An 18966-nucleotide genomic window follows, 5' to 3' on the forward strand; every position below is an offset into this window, starting at 1 on the left:
CATGTTGATTTCTCCGGAAGCAGAGCCACAGCCGCGGCACATGAAAAGTTTCAAAATAAAACTGGCCTCGCTCTTTAGCGTCCTGCGGTGCACGCGCTCCGAGCGCGACAGCATGAGTTATGAACACAACACCACGGAAATATCAGCGCTGAGTTTAGGACGGAAACGAAGAAATGACATCTGGTCACACACTTCACATATGACAACAAGGACAATGCCCAGGACCCCCTGTAAACCGGAGCAGAAATCGCGGGGACCCACATCGATCCACACACCAGCAACGTGAAGCATCATCTACACAGAGCTCATCCAGAACACGCGACGGTAAGCACACACGCTAAAGTTATATTATCAGACAAACCACCGTGTTTATAGGACTAAACATGAAATGCAATAGAAGCTAAAGGAAACCACCTCTGAATTGTATTGATTAGAAGATTGATTCGTTGCGCGTGTGTGTGCGTGTGCAAGCGCGTGCATGTGTGCCTGCGTGTGTGTGTGTATAGTGTGACAGAGAGATCTGGGAGGACTGAGCGACAAAGATCACAACTTGATTCCCCCCTTATTCACCCTCACAGATACAGAAGACTCTGATGATGACACAGATGACCATGGACCAAGTGGAGATAGAAAAGCTAGTGCTGCAGCCCAGCAGCAGTTCATCTCTACAGCTTCCCTCAGTTCTTCTAGAACAACAGACCAAGGAGCAGGCCAGATGGACTGGACACACACATTTACCACTCACAACTGCAGCTGAGGACTTTGTGCTAATGATGGAGATAGTAGATGGGAGACTGACTAAACTGTTCCAAAGAAAACCAAAGCAATTTGATTGAAACTCAGTATTAACATGAAAGTTAAAAGAACATGAATAAAACAAAGTGCACCATATTACAACTGTTTCTGTGCTTGTATTGTAGACTCAAACCTTAATACCATTCCATAACAGATTGATGGATAATTCCAATGACTGGATATTCTGGAGAAACATTTTGTCGACTAAATCCACTGTAATTTTAGCTGACTAAAATTCTAAAGATATTTTGTCGACTAAAACTAGACTAAAACTAAAATATTTCAGATGACTAAAATATGACTACAACTAAATTGTATTTTAGTCAAAAGACTAAGACTAAAACTAAATTAGAATTTGTTGTCAAAATTAACACTGGACTGAAGGCAGTGAACTCTGCACGTGTCGACACGCCCCCATGAGTTGACCACATAAGGAGCTAAGTATGGGATAATGCCCTTCGAGGTGTCCGATTATCAGAAATTAATGGACGACGCAACCGTCCTCCTTGCTTCCGCGAAGTCCATTAATCTCTGATAATCGGACACATTATCCCGCTTATACCATGGTCACTTACGAGAAAAATACATATTAAATAATTCAGTCATGATTTAATGTTGTTTTTACGGTTAAAATCATACGTCGTCTCGTCTGTAACAATAAGCGGCTGAGCGGACTATTTAATAACTCTCGTCGGAGATAAAAGAGAAAAAAAGAGGGACCCGCTGTGACGGCAGCGTGTTGCCATGGTGACTCTGCCACAGCCTGGTAGTTGATGAGTGAAGGGAGGTGAGGTGACGGCTTAAATGTTACGGTGACACAAAGTATTATTTCAGACGTCCAGTGCTTCTTACCGCTGGTGTGTTTACAGACTCCAGTGCCGTGATGCGCTGAAAAAAAGTTGTTTTGGTCCGAGTGTCCGTTGCCGTGGTTACTAACAAGCGTTTGAGCCAGCGCAGTAATATTTAGAACGTAATCAGGCTATTTTACCGGAACATCTTTATGGGTGTCCATTATCACTTTTTAATGGACACCCAGCAGCCAATCAGAATCGAGGATTCACCAAGACCATGGTATAATAATAAATAAATAAAAAACCGACAGTGTTGGGCAAGCTACTTGGAAAATGTAGTGAGCTAAGCTACAAGTTCCTCTACATGAAATGAAGCTTCACTACACTGAAGCTTCCCACCAGAGAAATGTAGCAAGCTACGCTACAATAACATGACTAAAGTAGCTACATCAAAGCTTTTTTTTTATTTTTATTTTTTTACATCAAACCAACTTCATTCCAAGTCACTGATCTCTAGTGATCAAAAAAACTTTAAGACAAACCGATCGGCAAAAAATGTTCATTTTAATAGTTTAAAAAAACAGCAAAAATAATATTTGAGTAACAGCTTCTCTTGTCATTTGTCCTGCCTCTTCCTGCCTAAATGCCCTTCTACACACACACACATACGCACACACACACGTTTGATGTTTTCTGACTGAATTGTGAGCTTAGCTGGCGATTGTTGTGTTGTGTGCTTCGGGAAAATACCTTAAAGGACAATTCCAGGCGAATTCAACTCAAGGGTGTATTTTCATATCATTTTAGGTCTAAAAGAATGAATCTGAAGATTTTCAGTTTAATTCTCCTGTTTTGTGGTAGTTGTGTCTGTCCCCGCGTCGCCACGGCAGCAATGAATGGGAGTGGATGTAAGTTCTGCTGTTTAGGCTGTTTCCATCCCTCAAAGCCACAGACAGCGTCAGATGGAGACTCAAACATGCAGCCAGAAGTTTATCTACTTCAACAAGCCGACATGTTTGTAAAACTAGATCTAATTCAAAGTCTCCCGGAGTCTCGCGCGAGACCCAGTTGCCGTGCTGGTGTGTTCAGGTGCAGTGGGAAAAGCTCCCGTTTGTGTCATAAACACAGGAATATCAACTCTTGACTTGCTTCAAGGAAAAAAAACTTCTCGGCGCATGTTTGAGTCGCCATCTGACGCTGTCTGTGGAAAAAAATGTACACTTGAAGCAAGTAAAGAGTTGATATTCCTGTGTTTATGACACAAGCGGTAGCTCCTACTGCGCCTGAACACACCAGCACTGCAACTTGGGTCTCGCGCGAGACTCCGGGAGACTTTGAATTAGATCGACTTTTACAAACATGTCGGCTTGCTTGAAGTAAATAAACTTCTCGGTGCATGTTTGAGTCTCCATCTGACGCTGTCTGTGGCTTTGAGGGAGGAAACAGCCTAAACAGCAGAACTTACATCCACTCCCATTCATTGCTGCCGTGACGACGCGGGGACAGACGCAACTACCGCAAAACAGGAGCAATTAAACTGAAAATCTTCAGATTCATTCTTTTAGACCTAAAATGATAGGAAAATACACCCCCGAGTTGAATTCGCCTGGAATTGTCCTTTAATGTGAATGTGTCCTCAAACCGCTATCTGACGTGTTGGACGTTGAGCACAGCTTCATGTTTGTGTTGCAGAGGAAGCTGAGAACGTGTAACGTTAGGTTGTTCTCTGAGGACTCGACTAGAAACATAAAGTTGTCACCTGCTTCGTGCTGCCCCGCTGCAGCAGACGGGCGTCAGCAGGAGGATACGTAGCTACATGACGTCACATGGAAGCGGTGCGTTTAAGGTCTAGAGATGCCTGGGGAAATGTAGCTTCTGTGGACGCTACCGCGCTACTGATCAGTAAAATAGCTTAACTACTGAAAAGCTGTTTGATGTAGAAAACAGCGACGCTACGACCACGCTACTGAGAAATGTAGTTAAGTTACTAACAACGCTACTGCCCAACACTGAAAACCGATAGTATTAATGGGTCAAAGTTCTTGTTATGGGTTAACGGTTAAACGGTTAAACGGTTAATCATGTGCATCACTACTACTCACCTGTCTGGACCAGGTGCTGCTGTGACATCATCAGGCTGTAACTGACCTGTGTGTGTGTGTGTGTGTGTGTGTGTGTGTGTGTGCCAGCTGGGGGAGCAGATGGAGTGTGTGCTGGAGGAGGTCCGTCAGGTCTGGACCCGGTCTCAGTTCTACTGTAAACCCTCCAGGATGGTGGTTCTGCTGCAGGAGCTCTGCAACCTGCTCATACACCTGGTACTAGGGCTGTCTGTCTCTGTGTGTGTGTGTGTGTCAGTGTGTGTGTGTGTCTGTCCCTGTCTGTCTGTCTCTGTGTGTGTGTGTGTCAGTGTGTGTGTGTGTGTGTGTGTGTGTCTGTGTCTGTGTGTGATGACCAGAGTCTCCTCCTCCTCCTCCTCAGAGCCGTGAGTTCCTGCGGGGCCCGGCGGTCCTGTCCGGTCTGGGCTCAGACCCCGGTCCGGTGCTGGACGACGTGGGCCTGGTGCTGTGGAACCTGCAGAGCTTCAGGGAGGTTTACAGACGGACCCGGGCCGAGCTGGACCTCCAGAACCAGGTACCACAGCTGCTGCTACGCTGCTGCTACGCTGCCTCAAAACAACTACGAAGTGTCCAACCTCCGACATCGTTGCGTTCACGCTGCAGGAGCTGGGAAGAAGAGACACACCGATACCAGAGGGAAGTTTGGTGTAATGTGGCTCGTCACTAGTTGCGTTTCCATCCACCTTTTTTTATTCGCATTTTCAAAATATGCGAATAAATACTTGGATGGAAACGCCAGAAATTCGAAAAAAGGCAGTAAAAGTTTATACGCTTGGAGGGGGGGGATTTGTCAGCGTATCGATTAAAGGAAAATGCAACTTTTTGTGATGGAAACAGATGATGTGAATTGAGGCAGAGTTTGTGGGTGAAGCTGCTGGACTTCACCCAGCGACGCCCCGGTGTCCCAGCTCTCCTCTCTGCACCCCGCGACACAAACACAACGCGCTCCGTAACCCGTAATCTTTTGATGACGGTTAAGACGACACAAACACACGCCGTAACATCGTATATGTTATGTAACGTTATCCACCGCTCCATTTATTGATTTTTCACCGGCTTCATTGTCAACACATGCACATGGAGGAGAGGAGCGTAACCAGAACAGACTGTCACAGTTCTACTGTCTTTCTGTCACAACATGAAAACCTGACGCTTATATTCAAGTGCGGCCTATATGTACAGTATTTTCTTTAAAAATGTAGCTGGTGCGGCTTATACAGGTACGTCTATAGTCTGGAAAGTACGTAAACTGTCCATGATGTTGAGTGTCAGTTATGACATAATCTCACGGTGCACTCCTCCTAATCGCAAAACAATAATGAATGGAAACGGTCATAAATTCGCATTTGCTTTCTGCGCATTTTCACAAAATCCGCTCTTAAATTTGATACATTTGGATGGAAACCCAGCTGTTGAATACAAAGATATAAAGATGCAGCAGCAGCAGAAGGTTTGTTTAGGAGGCAGGAGAGAGTTACAGAGTTACAGCCTAGAGAAAACCCTCACACACCTGGACCATTACATTACACTAGTAAACAATGTTACACATGTAGTTGTGGTCTTCAGGTCAATCTATTTGTGTTTTAAAATCTGATCAATCAATCAATCAATCAATCAATCAATCAATCAGTCAATGCATAGGGAAAAATATGCATTAAAACCTCAACAAACAACTTAAATGTTTAAATTGTAACCGTTGAAGACGAAGGCATGGCGCCGTGTGTTGATGTTGTCGTGACGTCATGTCATAAAATCGGAGCTATGAAATGATTTCTGAGTTCTTCTTTGACAACTCGGAGTTTGTGTTTTTCCGACTTCGGAGCGGTTTTGAACGCAGCGTTGGTGTGGACACACACACACACACACACAGGAAGTCAGGGAGTCTTTTCAAAGTAAAACAGGAAGTGACGGAGCTTCGCTGTGTGTCTGCAGAGCTGGAACTTCCCGTCACACCTGGTCTTCATCCACCTGGACAAGTTCCAGCTGCGTCTGCAGGGTCTGCAGGTACACACACACACACACAGGGCTCAGTGTGAGGTGAGACTGAGGTGTTAAAGGGGTAGTTCACTCAAAATTTCGACGGGGCTCCATATGTCCGTATGACGGTTGAGAACGGAGCTCACTTTTAACAAAAAGACACACCAAAAAACATCCAGATACCTCCATGCTGCTCGTATGTAATGTCCGTCTTGTATTGAAGCCCCGACATGAGAAATTGTTCCAAAAAAAATTAAATAAGTCTATATTTTAAGGTTGTTTGTAGCGGAAGCTCAATCGCAATGACGCCGGTGCAAATCTTGCGAGATTTGGACAGATTTGGACGCTGCAAACAAGCTTGAAATATAGACTTATTAAATTTTTTTCGGGACAATTTTTCATTTCGGGGCTTCAATACCAGACGGACATTACATATGAGCAGCATGGAGGTATCTGGATGTTTTTTGGTGTGTCTTTTTGTTATGAAGACAGTTGGTATCCATTTGCAACCGTCATATGGACATGCACTGCTACGCCGAGACCCCCTGTAACTCAGAGAAGCCACGGAGGACTCTGAAACTTCTCCCAGCCCTTAGTCCACATGAGGGGGAGGAGATCATGAGTTTTGGGTGAACTATCCTTTTAAGCCCCCCCCCCCCCCCCCCCTGCAGGAGGCGCTGTCCGTCAGCCTGCAGCTGCGGCGGCTGGACGAGGCCGTGGTGTCCGGCGTCGGCAGCAGCAAGTGGACCGGTCTGGTCCAGGACCTGCACCAGGACTTCCTGCGCCACGTCGCCGTGCTGTCGGAGTGGAGCCGCGACCCCACCGACCCCGACGACCAGGTGAGCTCAGCTGACCGACCCCGGCAACCAGGTGAGCTCAGCTGACCGACCCCGACGACCAGGTGAGCTCAGCTGCTTCCTGTCTGACTGATGCCGGGTTCACACCGGACGGCGAAGCGCCACGGAGCTCGTCCCTCCTGTTCACACCAGACGCTGATTTCTCCGCGGCGGTCGCAAGCGCTTCAGCTGTTGTTTACTCACATTCAGAGCTGTGTGTTTTACATCATGGATAAGTAAATAACCTCATATAATTATAACACCGTGCTGTGGGTCAAACAACTCCCTGTACTTCACTTCCAAGATTCATTTCACGTCGTCCTTCACTTGACAACTCGTCTCCTCCTCTCTCGCTCTTTCCCTGCAGCCAGCCCACCCCGTGTCTCCCTATCCTGTGTGTGTGTGTGTTTTCATCTCTCTTGTTCTCTGTTGAGAGTCTGTTAAATATAAATATGGTCGCATTTGTCAATCGCTGTATTTTATTTTGAAAAGTGCTTTACTTTGAAAATTGACCGGATTCTCTCGTTGTTTCAAGTGTGACTTCCTGCCAAGATTGACGCGATCGCTCGCGGCTCACGCACAAAATAGAACAGACACTGATCTGGTCTGAACTACACCATCGGTTAACTTGGGCGCCGAAAGGAAGCGGTCTCCGTTCCGCAGCTATTCGCAGCGCTTCTGTGTCTGGTGTGAACCCGGTGTGACTGTCTGACCCCCCCCCCGTCCTCCCCCAGGACTTCCAGCTGCAGCTGGACCAGTTCCAGCTGCAGGTGCTGGACCTGGAGCGACGCCTGGTCTCCGTCCTGACGGCCGCCCTGGAGACCTGCAGCTCCTCGCTGTCTGCAGCCAAGGTACTGCACCTTTAACACACGATACCACAGCTCAAAGCTGCTTCAGTCTGTTGACTGCAGAGTTAAACACCTGGTGACCCCCCCTGTCCAAAACCAGGACGCTGTTTATTAAACTAATATCACTGATTACTGATTGTAATTTCTATTTAATTTGTGAACATTTTAGTCGTTAACATTAAAACTCTCTTTCTTTCTGGTGGTAAAATAAGAGGAAAAGGTTAAAGAAAAAGGAATTCCCTAAAAAGAAAACAGAGTGGGAGAAAATCAGATGTATGTATTGAGTGTGGAGTGTGCTGTGCTGTGTGTTTCAGCTGGTCAGCATGTTCATGTCGGTGCTGGAGCGGCCCCTGATCCAGGAGCAGCTGCGGCCCCAGCTGGCCCGGCTGGTGGACACGGTGCTGGCCGAGCTGGACCAGACGGAGCAGCTGTTCTGCAGCCACAGACACGGTCCAGAGTCGCTGAGCCGCTTCGGGCCGGCCGCCGCCGCCGGCCTCAGCTGGGCCCAGCAGCTGCAGCTCCGAGCCCAGGACTCCATGAGGAACTACCAGACCTTCCATCACCTGTGAGGACCGGACTCACCAATATGTTCTTAAAGGGATAGTAGCATTTTTTTAAAGTGGGGTTGTATGATCTACAAATAGCCCCTAAGTACTTTAATTGCAGTAAAAGACTCTCTGCACTCCTCCCGTTAGCAACGCCAGCCCATAATAGCCCTGCCCAGAGATTTACAACATACATTGTTGTGAACAGACCCAAAGAAACGGCCTATTTTCACGGCCTAAAAGAGGTTTTACCTGAAAAAAAAATACACAGTTCCATTGTCCACTATAATATAATTTTTTCCAGCCCTTCAAAGTGCAGGAAAAACACAGTTTTTATTTGGACCGAACCAACTGCTGATCGGGGGGCGCTAACCCTGGGCGGAGGGATACGTGAGTTGGTTAGGTCCAAATAAAAACTGTGAAAAAATTATATTATAGTGAACAATGGAACTGTATTTTTTTTCAGGTAAAACCTCTTTTAGGCCGTGAAAATAGGCCGTTTCTTTGGGTCTGTTCACAACACTGTGACTAAAAAAAATGATACTATCCCTTTAAAGAGCAACTAAATCCCTAAACCACTTTTTTCCGCTGAAAACAAATGTATTTGGGTATGAAGTAGTGTTGTCGATTGATTCTGGTCCAACTCTTGACATTTTAGTCAAAATATTTCAATTTGGTGTATTTTGTAGTAAAAATGTAGAGTTACTGCCCTCTATGGGTTGAAACACGGCTACTACAATCTAATGTTTCTATTGGCTGAGATGGAGGCAGATGACGGTTTGGAGGCAGCTTTCGTCACCGGCCACCAGCTCCCCGACCAATCAGCACGGGTTTAGTTGCTCTTTAAGAAAGATCTTAAGAAATGTCGGGGCCAGTCGGGTCCGGGTCCAATTTTCTCGGGTCCATTTGGGTTCAGGTCCGTCAAATTGGCCCCGTGAAGACCTCTAGTCCATCTACAGAACTGTGTCTGTGTCTGTGTCTGTGTGTCTGTGTGCAGCTGCCGGTCCGAGCTGGTCCGGTCCCGGTTCACGTCGGTGTCGGAGCGGCTGCAGGACTTCAGGGACTCGCTGAGGTCGGACTGGAGCTCCCAGCTGGACTCGGACTGTAGACTGATCCTGGACCAGCCGCTCATACACATCCAGCAGCAAGGCATGCTGGGAGTCGGCAGCTGCTCCCAGGTCAGTGAGGAGGAGGAGCCTCCTGCTCTCGGCCAATCAGCACGCAGCTTCACCCCGACTCACTCACTCAAGTTTTATCCAATCTGTTTTAACATTTTGCACTATTGCCTGGTTTGGAAACTTGACTGTAGCCAACAGAAACAGGCTGGTAGCCTCATCATTTTATGTGTATTTATTGGTATTGTATGTTTTTATGTATTTTGGACATCCTGGCTGCAAATCAATTTCCCAACTGGGACAATAAAGAGAACTTTGAACTTAACTTTGAACTTTGAACTGTGTGTGTGTGTGCAGCTGGAGGCCGTGCTGCAGCAGCTCAGGTGTGTGAGCAGGAACACACACATTCAGCTCCTCCCCCACGCAGACAGACTCTTCACCTGTCGAGACGACGTCACACACTCCTACCTGAGCCTCACACAGCTGGTGTCCCGCTACAACCAGGTGTGTGTGTGTGTGTGTGTGTGCAGTGACAGTGACAGAAAACAAAGGGAACATGAGCTATAATTTATTTGACCATTATGGTTTTGTTTGCACCATAAAGTGCTGGTTTTAATTTAGTGTTTTGAGATCTGCTTTCTGCACAATAAATACATTTTTAATCAATTTATCTTTGCTAAGGGACTTCAAAAAGCAATTCAGAAACACATTATCATCATCATATATCATTATCATTTTTACACTTAAATTTATACAGCGATATAAACCGTTACCGTGAAGGGATTGGATTTATACCGTGATATGAATTTCAGGTCATACGGCCCAGCCCTAGCGTGTTGTATAGTGTATATAGCGTTTTTTGATTCAATATATGTCGTGTTTTACCTAGTATGCCTATACTCCTTTGCCAGTTTCAACCTCACGTTATTTATTTGGGGTTTCCAACTTAGATTTTGGTCAATTATCACCCCATAAAGGTATTTTGATAGAGCCGATGCTCAGGGCCGTTGTATAGGGGAGAAAGGTGGTGATAACTCTAGGGGCCCAGCGCCCAGTGGGGCCCATAAAAAACCCCAGTAGTCTAATCTTTGTATGACTGATTTATTCTGCGTAAGACCCTGACTAATACTCATAGTACACTGTAAAAACTCTACATCTTTCCAAGAATATTTGTCTTATTTCTTGTCCAAATGTCTCATTTCTAGTCAAAACTAATCTCTTTCCACTTAAAATAAGACTCATCACCTAAAAATTAACTTGTTTTTAGATCATTTTCACTTAAATTCACAATAAATAGAAAAATCTGCCAGTGAAAGTAAGTTTTTTGTACTTGTAATAAGGAAGAAAAACTTGCTCCACTATCAGATTTTTTCTACTTATTCCAAGTGAAAATCAGCTTGAAAGAAGTAAAAAGTGTCTAAAAACAAGCTACTTTTAATATGATGAGTCTTATTTTAAGTAGAATGAGATTTGTTTTGACTAGAAATGACATTTTGACTAGAAATAAGACAAATATTCTTGCTAAGATACTTGAGTTTTTGCACTGTAATGCTGCATTAGCATCAAAACAAAGAAGGCTAAATAAAAAACCATAATACATATGTAGTCTAAGAAAAAAAAAGGAAAAGTTAGGGGGAGGGGCCCACTTTAGTATTCTTTAAGGGGGCCCAGAATTCATAGCAACGGCCCTGCTTCCACCTGTGTTCCAGGAGGAATGGCTCTCTGACCAAACAACATGAAATGACTTTTTTCCTAATAATCAAAGAACTGTGACGGACGACGTTCCTCCCTCAGGTGCTGAGCGAGGTCCAGCAGGTGGAGCTTCCTCTGATCCAGGACCAGCTGCAGCAGCTGAACCAGGACCTGTCTCAACTACAGAGGACCACCTGGGGCTCTGAGGGTCAGACACACACACACACACACACACACACACACACACTGTGTAGACCTGAGCTCGGCGTTCCACTGGATCCCTCTCCGCTCCGTTCCGACTCCGTTGTGAACACCGGAGCAATTTGGACTCATTAAAGTCAATTAAAGTTATTCCACCACGTGCGTTGCAGTAACTGCATTGCTGAGTGTGTGTTAGGGTTGTACGGTATACCGGTACTAGAGTGGTACCGGGGTACTGACGCATTTAAAACGGTACTATACTGCGCTTAGATGGGACCGGTACTTTCATTTTGCGCCGCCGGCAGCGGTGACGTCGCCGCATTGTAATTTGAGCCGAGGTGAGAGAGCGAGTCACAAACGAAGCAAGGTGCTTTTTTTTATTACCGTTACAGCGCCACCTGTCCATGTGCCTGTGTTTGTGTGTGTGTGTGTGTGTCTGTGTGTGTGTGCCAGCGTGAGAGAGAGACGGCCGCCACAGACTCATTAATTAAAGCAAACACTGGTTGATAAGTCTCGTTTTCACCGCGGATCACCACTAGCATGCATGGTCTCTCTCTCTCTCTCTCTCTCTCTCTCTGTGTGAGTGAACACAGCGAAGGAGCGCAATAAAATAAAAACAATAGTTGTGTGTTTGAATAAAATGAATGTTTGTGTTTCATTCTATAAACTAGTGATAACAATTTCTCCCAAAAATTACAACTGGTCAAAATAACAAAAAAAGATGCAGTGTTTTCAGACCTCAAATAATGAAAAGAAAACAAGTTGATATTCATTTTTAAACAGACCATAATGTTTTAATTTAGGAAGAGTTCAGATTAATATAGATGGAAATTTAATCCTGCAGCAGCAGTGACTGTTTACTGATTTACTGATTATTTACTGATGCATATGTTATAGTTCTAAGATTTTCTATTAAAATAAAGCCAATAATGACATTTTTTGTGTTCTCTTTTTATTTGAAAAAGTACCGAAAAGTATCGAAAAACATGTTGGTACCGTGACAACACTAGTGTGTGTGTGTGTGTGTGTGTGTGTGTGTGTGTGCAGGTGTGCAGCAGCTGGTGGAGCAGCACAGACACTCGGTGCAGATGTTTCACTCCTCGGTGCAGGAGGCCAGAGCCAACATGGAGGCCATGACACACATCATCCAGGTGAGTCAGCTGACCTCTGACCTCTGACCTCAGACCAGTGTTTCTGACTGCTCAGTGTGTCCCTGTGTGTGTGTGTGTGTGTGTGTGCAGGGCTGGGCGGAGCTCCAGCTGCTGCAGCGTTCAGCTGAGAGTCTGCTGCAGCCGGGAGCAGCTCAGAGCAGCGCCGCTCGCCTGAGGGAGGAGGGAGAGGAGCTGCTGCGCCTCACACAGGTAGTAACACCAGAGATATTTATACTGACTAGATGTATACCGCCTTCTGCTTCTCAGCGTACGTCAACACGGCGGCCATCTTGGTCCGGGGTTTCTGACCATAGACATATAAACGTCTGACCAGCAGTCAGACCAGTCAGACCCTGTACAACACATTTCACTGTATTTATTAGGCTGCCCCCAAATAGTCGACCAAGCACTGGTCGACCAAAAAATCATTAGCCGACCAAGATTTCATTGGTCGATTGGTCGCAGGAAAAAAAAAACATTTGGAGCCGTGTCTTGTCAAAATTAAGTCAAAATCAATGACTGAACTGTATATGAAAGGCTATAGGGCTTTTAATTTGAAGGGCCAGATACAGGAAGTCGTGACACTCACAATTAGTCGACTAATCGCTATAAATGACAACCACTGCTCGACCAAGAAAATCTTTGGTCGCCCTAGTATGTATGCATATGGGTGTGTGTCTGAGTATCTAAGTGTGTGTTTAATATTAAAAAAAAACATTATTAAATTAATTATAATTTTTGTTGTTGTTGTTGAACCATAAATATATATCTGTCTGACATTTATAATAAACCAAACGGCTTGAAAATAGTTTGAATATTCAGTGAGTTTCTGCCTCTGTTGACTAAAGCTTAGGACTTCGCCCTCACCAAGATGGCGGCCGCAGCGGCATCTATGTGTATATATATCTGGGTAACACAGGTAGATGGAGGGGGGGCCGGGGGGCCTGGGGGGCCAGGTGAGCTGACCCTCCTCCTCCTCCTCCTCTTCCTCCTCCTCCTCCTCCTCCTCCTCCTCCTCCTCCTCCTCCTCAGGTGAACAGGAACCTGTACGGAGCCGCTGAGTCCTCCGAGTCCTGGACGAGATACCTGGACCACATCGATGACCGAGTCCAGGACGGACTGAGACAGATGCTGCTCACGGCGCTGCACTTCCTGTCTGACAACACACACAAACAGGTACACACACACACACACACACACACACACACACACACACACCAGGGTATCTGCAGGGTCTTGAAAAGTATTAAAAGGTGATAAATCAATTTTGGGAAAATGAAGACCCTTAAAAAGTATTAAAAAGTCTTTTCACAACTTTATAAAGTCTTAAATTTTAAAGGTATTTTTCTGAATTGGCTGTCCAAGAGTTTGAGTCCTAAAACATTGTGTAAGTGTGTGAATTTATTCATTTCATTAAAGAACAAAAGAAATGAAGATTGTTGTTTTTGTTTTTTGAGAGTGGAGCAATGTTTTTGTTTGTTTTTTTATAAACTTTGCCTTTGATTTATTATCCCAGCCTATTGTGAATTCTGTTGTATCATAGTGGTCTAGAGTCTTTATCACAAACTAGAACTGTTCAGTTAAAAGTGTCACTGATGTAAATGGTTACAGCTTGAAGTGGCCGTGAGGTGTTGAAAAATATTGAAAAAGTCTTAAAAAGGTTTTAGAATTAACTTCAAGATTCCTGTTTAACCCTGCACACACACACACACACACTGCTGACAGAGCCCCTCAGTGTAACGCTGTGTGTGTGTGTGTGTGTGTGTGTGTGTGTGTGTGTGTGTGTGTGTGTGTGTGTGTGTGTGTGTACCTGTGTGTGTGTGTGTGTGTGTCTGTGTGTGTGTGTGTGTGTGTGTGTGTGTGTGCAGCGTTGCCGTGCTGCTCTCTTGTCCGTCTCTCTGCAGCTGCAGGAAACAGGAAGTGTGTTTGATCCGTCGGTGGGCGGCGGCCTCTCTGTTGTCATGACAACCATCATCGGCGACATTTACACGGCCGCCAGTTTGGTGCCGAGGATCTCGGAGGGTCGTCACGACAACTACCAGGTAACCTTACCGTGACGTCACGCCGACACCACAGAGTCAGCCACGTCTCTACCTGTCTGTCTCTGTCTCATTCTCTCTCTCTCTGTCTGTCAGTACGTTCACATGCAGCTTCATCCAGCTCGGCTCAAAATTAGATTTTGGTGTCAAGTCGGACTTCTGTCCTTGTCTCAATATACATGTAACTGAGAATATCTAATAACTGACGGGGTCCATCGCCCCCTCATGGTGTCACCTGTTGCTTCAGCGGGTTAATACGCCGCCTGTCCTGTTGACTTCTCTGTCACCTCCTAAAAAACTGAATATAAACAACTTAGTAGCTTAATAATAAATTCTCAACTGCAGTTCCTGACCAGACGCACCAGTCTGGGGCCTCATTTATCAAAGAGGGTGTAAAACTGCTACTAAAGTTTTACGTACGGCGAAAAGACGAAAATGGCGTACACCCGTAATATTTACACCTTTTTCAGATCAATCAAACTGTGCGTACGCACAACTCTCCGCATTTCCCTTTGATAAATCACACCGGACCCAAGAATGGTGCACACGTGAACACACCTCTTACTCCGCCCCCGGAACGCCTATATACAACTATATATGGTCAGCACGTGCATATTTAATTAGCCATGTGCTCTGTGGAGCAGCTACAAAGTGACAACAAAGTGACAATGGAGACAACATGCGGAGGGCGGGGGAAAGAAGCGGAACTTCTCCGCTTCTCCGAAAGCAGATACACGGGCAACAATAATGATCTTGCATTTTAATAAGCTACAATAAAAACAAAAACCTCCCAAATCTCAACAAACAGGAGCAGAAAGAAGAATAATCTTATGTAATCTGCCCCTTTATCCCAGAAAATCTTTTTTTTTTTTTTACACCTAGATGTTAAAACAATAAGCAGGATTTCCACGATAGTTACCATTACTTTGAACTGTTACGTTGTCTCAGTCTTTATTCTCTCGTCAGCTCCAAACACACGTGCACCTCGTTAACTCAGGTGACAGAATAATAACAGTCTCAGTAGCTGCAGATCAGTGTGCGCTGCTGCCGGTGTGTTTTTAAACTTGGATGGTTTGATCCTTGTCAGACGTCACATTAGTGTGTAAAAGCAAAAAAGCAAAATCCTCAATCCGCTCTGTTTATCAATTAACATAGAGCCTAGTGTTATTATAGAGCGGGTTGGATTGCCAGCATCAACGGTCCACCACTACCACAATTACTTCAAAAAATCCTACTGTGCTCTTCTAAATGTACTCCGCTCCTCTCTCCCTCTCACACTGCAGTTCTCTGACTCAGCAACGGTGTCGCCAATTCCTCCTGTTCCTCAAGTAAGGGATAATGCCCTTCGAGGTGTCCATTATCAGAAATTAATGGACGACGCGGAGGCGTGAACCGGTTGCTTCCGCGAAGTCTATTAATCTCTGATAATCTGACACCTCGAAGGGCATTATCCCGCTTATACCATGGTCACTTACGAGATAAATACATATTAAATAATTCAGTCATGATTTCATGTTGTTTTTACGGTTAAAATCATACGTCGTCTCGTCTGTAACAATAAGTGGCTGAGCGGACTATTTAATAACTCTCGTCGGCGATAAAAGAAAAAAAAGAGGGACCGGCTGTGACGGCAGCGTGTTGCCATGGTGACTCTGCCACAGCCTGGTAGTTGATCAGTGAAGGGAGGTGAGGTGACGGCTCAAATGTTACGTGACACAAAGTTTTCAGAGGTCCAGTGCTTCTTACCGCTGGTGTGTTTACAGACTCCAGTGCCGTGATGCGCTGAAAAAAAGTTGTTTTGGTCCGAGTGTCCGTTGCCGTGGTTACTAACAAGCGTTTGAGCCAGCGCAGTAATATTTAGAACGTAATCAGGCTATTTTACCGGAACATCTTTATGGGTGTCCATTATCACTTTTTAATGGACACCCAGCAGCCAATCAGAATCGAGGATTCACCCAGACCATGGTATAAAAAAGGTGTAAATCACGGTACGCCAGGGTCAAAATGGGTGTAAATGTCCGCACTTTTCCCCGTCAGGTTTTGGCTTGATAGATCCCAAATTTGGCGGAGAAAAAGTGCGTACGCACAAAACGGGGGAAAAAGGGTGTAAAAAAAGGTGTATCCACAATGATAAATGAGGCCCCAGGGCTGGATTCACGCTGAGAACAGGATACGGGTTTCCTTTCTCTCTCTCTCTCTCTCTCTCTCTTTAATAAACCCTCTTGCTGGTGGCGCTGTGTGAAATGCATTGAAACGGCGCTGACGTTGGGTTTTTTTCTTTACTTTTTTTTTTTTTTTTTCTCCAAGTCTTTTTATTTATATTTGTACATACAAAGATAATGTACAGAGTACATAAATTCAAAAGTATAAATAATCAGGAGTAATACAAATATAAACAACAACCCCCACCCCCCCACCCCCACCCGCTCCAACAGAGCCCCATCCCTGCAACAATATTACTGCACCATTTGACAATGTTGAGTTGGTATGCAATTACTTGTATTACATGCATCACATACATATCTATATTTATATAAATAAAAAAGTGAAGGGTTATTTTCTTTACTTTGCCGGGTTCAGGCGGCTTCTCTGCTCCACTTGGTGCCGTCTCTACTGTTGTGGAGCAGCGCACATGCGTTGTCCAGTTCTACTCCGACTAAGATGTTTACATGACGGAGAAAACCGAATTCCAATCCCATTATCTGGGTGTCTTAATCGGAGTTCTCAACTCCGATTTCAGTCGGACTAAGGTGTTTACCTGCACTTCAGTTGTCCAGTTCTAGTCGGATTAAGGCAATAATTCGGTTTTTTCAAGTGTCATGTAAACGTACTGAGTGTGTGTCAGGTGCTGCTGCAGCAGAACGTGGAGCTGTCTGTCTCTACCTGTCTCATTCTCTGTGTGTGTGTGTGTCTGTGTGTGTCTGTGTGTGTGTGTCAGGTGCTGCTGCAGCAGAACGTGGAGCTGTCTGTCTCTACCTGTCTCATTCTCTGTCTGTCTCATTCTCTGTGTGTGTGTGTGTGTCAGGTGTTGCTGCAGCAGAACGTGGAGCTGTCTGCGGTGGAGCAGGAAGTGAAGCAGCACCTGCAGCAGGTGGGGGAGGAGGCGGAGCTTCTGAGGACCGGTCTGGACCGGTTCTCTCACCTGTGGCAGAGCGACAGACCGTCTGTGATGCAGGAGTTCCTGACCTACAGCCGCCAGCTGGGAGCGGAGGAGCTGGAGGCCGAGGAGACCCCGCCCACCCTGAAGGACTTCCAGAGAGAGGTCAGACACACCGGAGTTTAGGTTAATAGGTTAAAGGGACAACCAGGAGTTCTGCTCTGAGCCCAGGAGAAAACTTTCCTTGTATCCTACAACCTTTATCCAATGAGGAGAGAGAACGGCATAAAGGGGCAGTCCTCTCTGTGTGTGCAGCCAAGGGATGCGCCTGAATGTGGTGACGTAGGGACGAGGGCGGGGACTGCTAACTCCATCTGCTGACAGGAAGTTAGACAAAACCACCAGATTACTTACTGCTGCTTTAATCATGAGCCTAAATTATCTTTAACCTTGGCAAAGTGTGAAGTATTTTAATAACTGTATGTTTCTTTCTGATATGAAATATGTCTGGAGTGTTTGTGATGAGTGAGGGGGTGAATTATGCACATCATGTGTATGGATGTTTACAGCAGAGCAGAGGGACTGACAGACCAAACACTCTATAGACCTTTTCAGAGAGTATAAACAAAGACAGGTGTGGCTCATTAGAAAACGCTCTGGTACACTAAATGGAATGGAGCCTTAATTAGTATCCTTGGTAACACCTGTATTTGTTTATACTCTCTGAAAAGGTCTATAAAAGTGATTGCTGTCGGAAGATACAACTATTTAAGACTTATATTAACACAAACATTCAGCTTACTTCTGCTTTAATGCTGACATGACTGGGTTTCTTCTTATCCATTTTTTGACTTCCCGGGAAAAAACATTGAAGTCTGTACAAAGTTTCAGATGAGTTGGAAGATTGTTCCATGATTTGACAGATGTAAAAGAAAAGGCAGATGGAGCTGCAGGTGGACAGCTGGTGCTGCTGCTGGTCCAGTATCAGCTGAGTCGTGGTCTGTGTTTCAGATCGAGCTGCTGGGCTCTCTGGGCCGCGAGGTGTCTCAGCTGGAGGAGGTGACGGTGCTGCACGGCTGGCTGCAGGTGGAGCTGCAGCCCTTCAGAGACTCACTGCTGTCCCTCATCAGCAGCTGGAAGGACATGTACACAGACTACCTGCTGAGCTCCGTCTGCCTCAGGTAAATCACATTTCATTATCATCATCTCCTCCCCCTCATGTGGACTAAGGGCTGGGAGAAGTTTCAGAGTCCTCCGTGGCTTCTCTGAGTTACAGGGGGTCTCCGTGCAGCACTGCATGTCCATATGTCGCTTGAGAACGGAGCTCACTTTTCATAACAAAAAGACACACCAAAAAACATCCAGATACCTCCATGCTGCTCGTCTGTAATGTCCCTCTGGTATTGAAGCCCCGACATGAGAAACTGTGCCGAAGAAGACTAAGTAAGTCTATGTTTTAAGCTTGTTTTGATTTGGACGGACCAGGAAGAGCAGTGCAGGGAGCTTCCGCTACAAACAAGCTTAAAATATAGACTTATTTAATTTTTTCCGGAACAATTTCTCATGTCGGGGCTTCAATACAAGACGGACATTACAGACGAGCAGCATGGAGGTATCTGGATGTTTTTTGGTGTGTCTTTTTGGACGAAGAAAAGTGAGCTCCGTTCTCAACCGTCATATGGACATGCACTGCTGCATCTAAACTCAGAGAAGCCACGGAGGACTCTGAAAGTTGACTTAACGCGTGTGTGTGTGTGTGTGT

At 45.5% G+C, this 18966-nt stretch overlaps 1 protein-coding gene across 1 annotated transcript in view; it reads left to right on the forward strand.

Moving 5' to 3' along the window:
* LOC146969696 (dynein axonemal heavy chain 17-like) overlaps positions 1-18966 on the forward strand; it is a 29154-nt gene that overhangs the window by 8803 nt on the left and 1385 nt on the right. Inside the window, exons 6-20 of the mRNA XM_085804638.1 lie at positions 3776-3901; positions 4065-4217; positions 5636-5707; positions 6352-6519; positions 7251-7367; positions 7679-7932; positions 8898-9087; positions 9382-9528; positions 10819-10924; positions 11965-12068; positions 12159-12278; positions 13101-13244; positions 13937-14110; positions 17133-17369; positions 18216-18385. Coding sequence (XP_085660764.1) covers positions 3776-3901; positions 4065-4217; positions 5636-5707; positions 6352-6519; positions 7251-7367; positions 7679-7932; positions 8898-9087; positions 9382-9528; positions 10819-10924; positions 11965-12068; positions 12159-12278; positions 13101-13244; positions 13937-14110; positions 17133-17369; positions 18216-18385 — 2282 coding nt within the window. The remainder of the gene's footprint in view (positions 1-3775; positions 3902-4064; positions 4218-5635; positions 5708-6351; positions 6520-7250; positions 7368-7678; positions 7933-8897; positions 9088-9381; positions 9529-10818; positions 10925-11964; positions 12069-12158; positions 12279-13100; positions 13245-13936; positions 14111-17132; positions 17370-18215; positions 18386-18966) is intronic.

The sequence above is a fragment of the Trachurus japonicus genome, chromosome 17 (assembly GCF_045865225.1).
Source record: "Trachurus japonicus isolate A0001 chromosome 17, Traja_1.0".
Taxonomy (NCBI): Eukaryota; Metazoa; Chordata; class Actinopteri; order Carangiformes; family Carangidae; genus Trachurus; species Trachurus japonicus.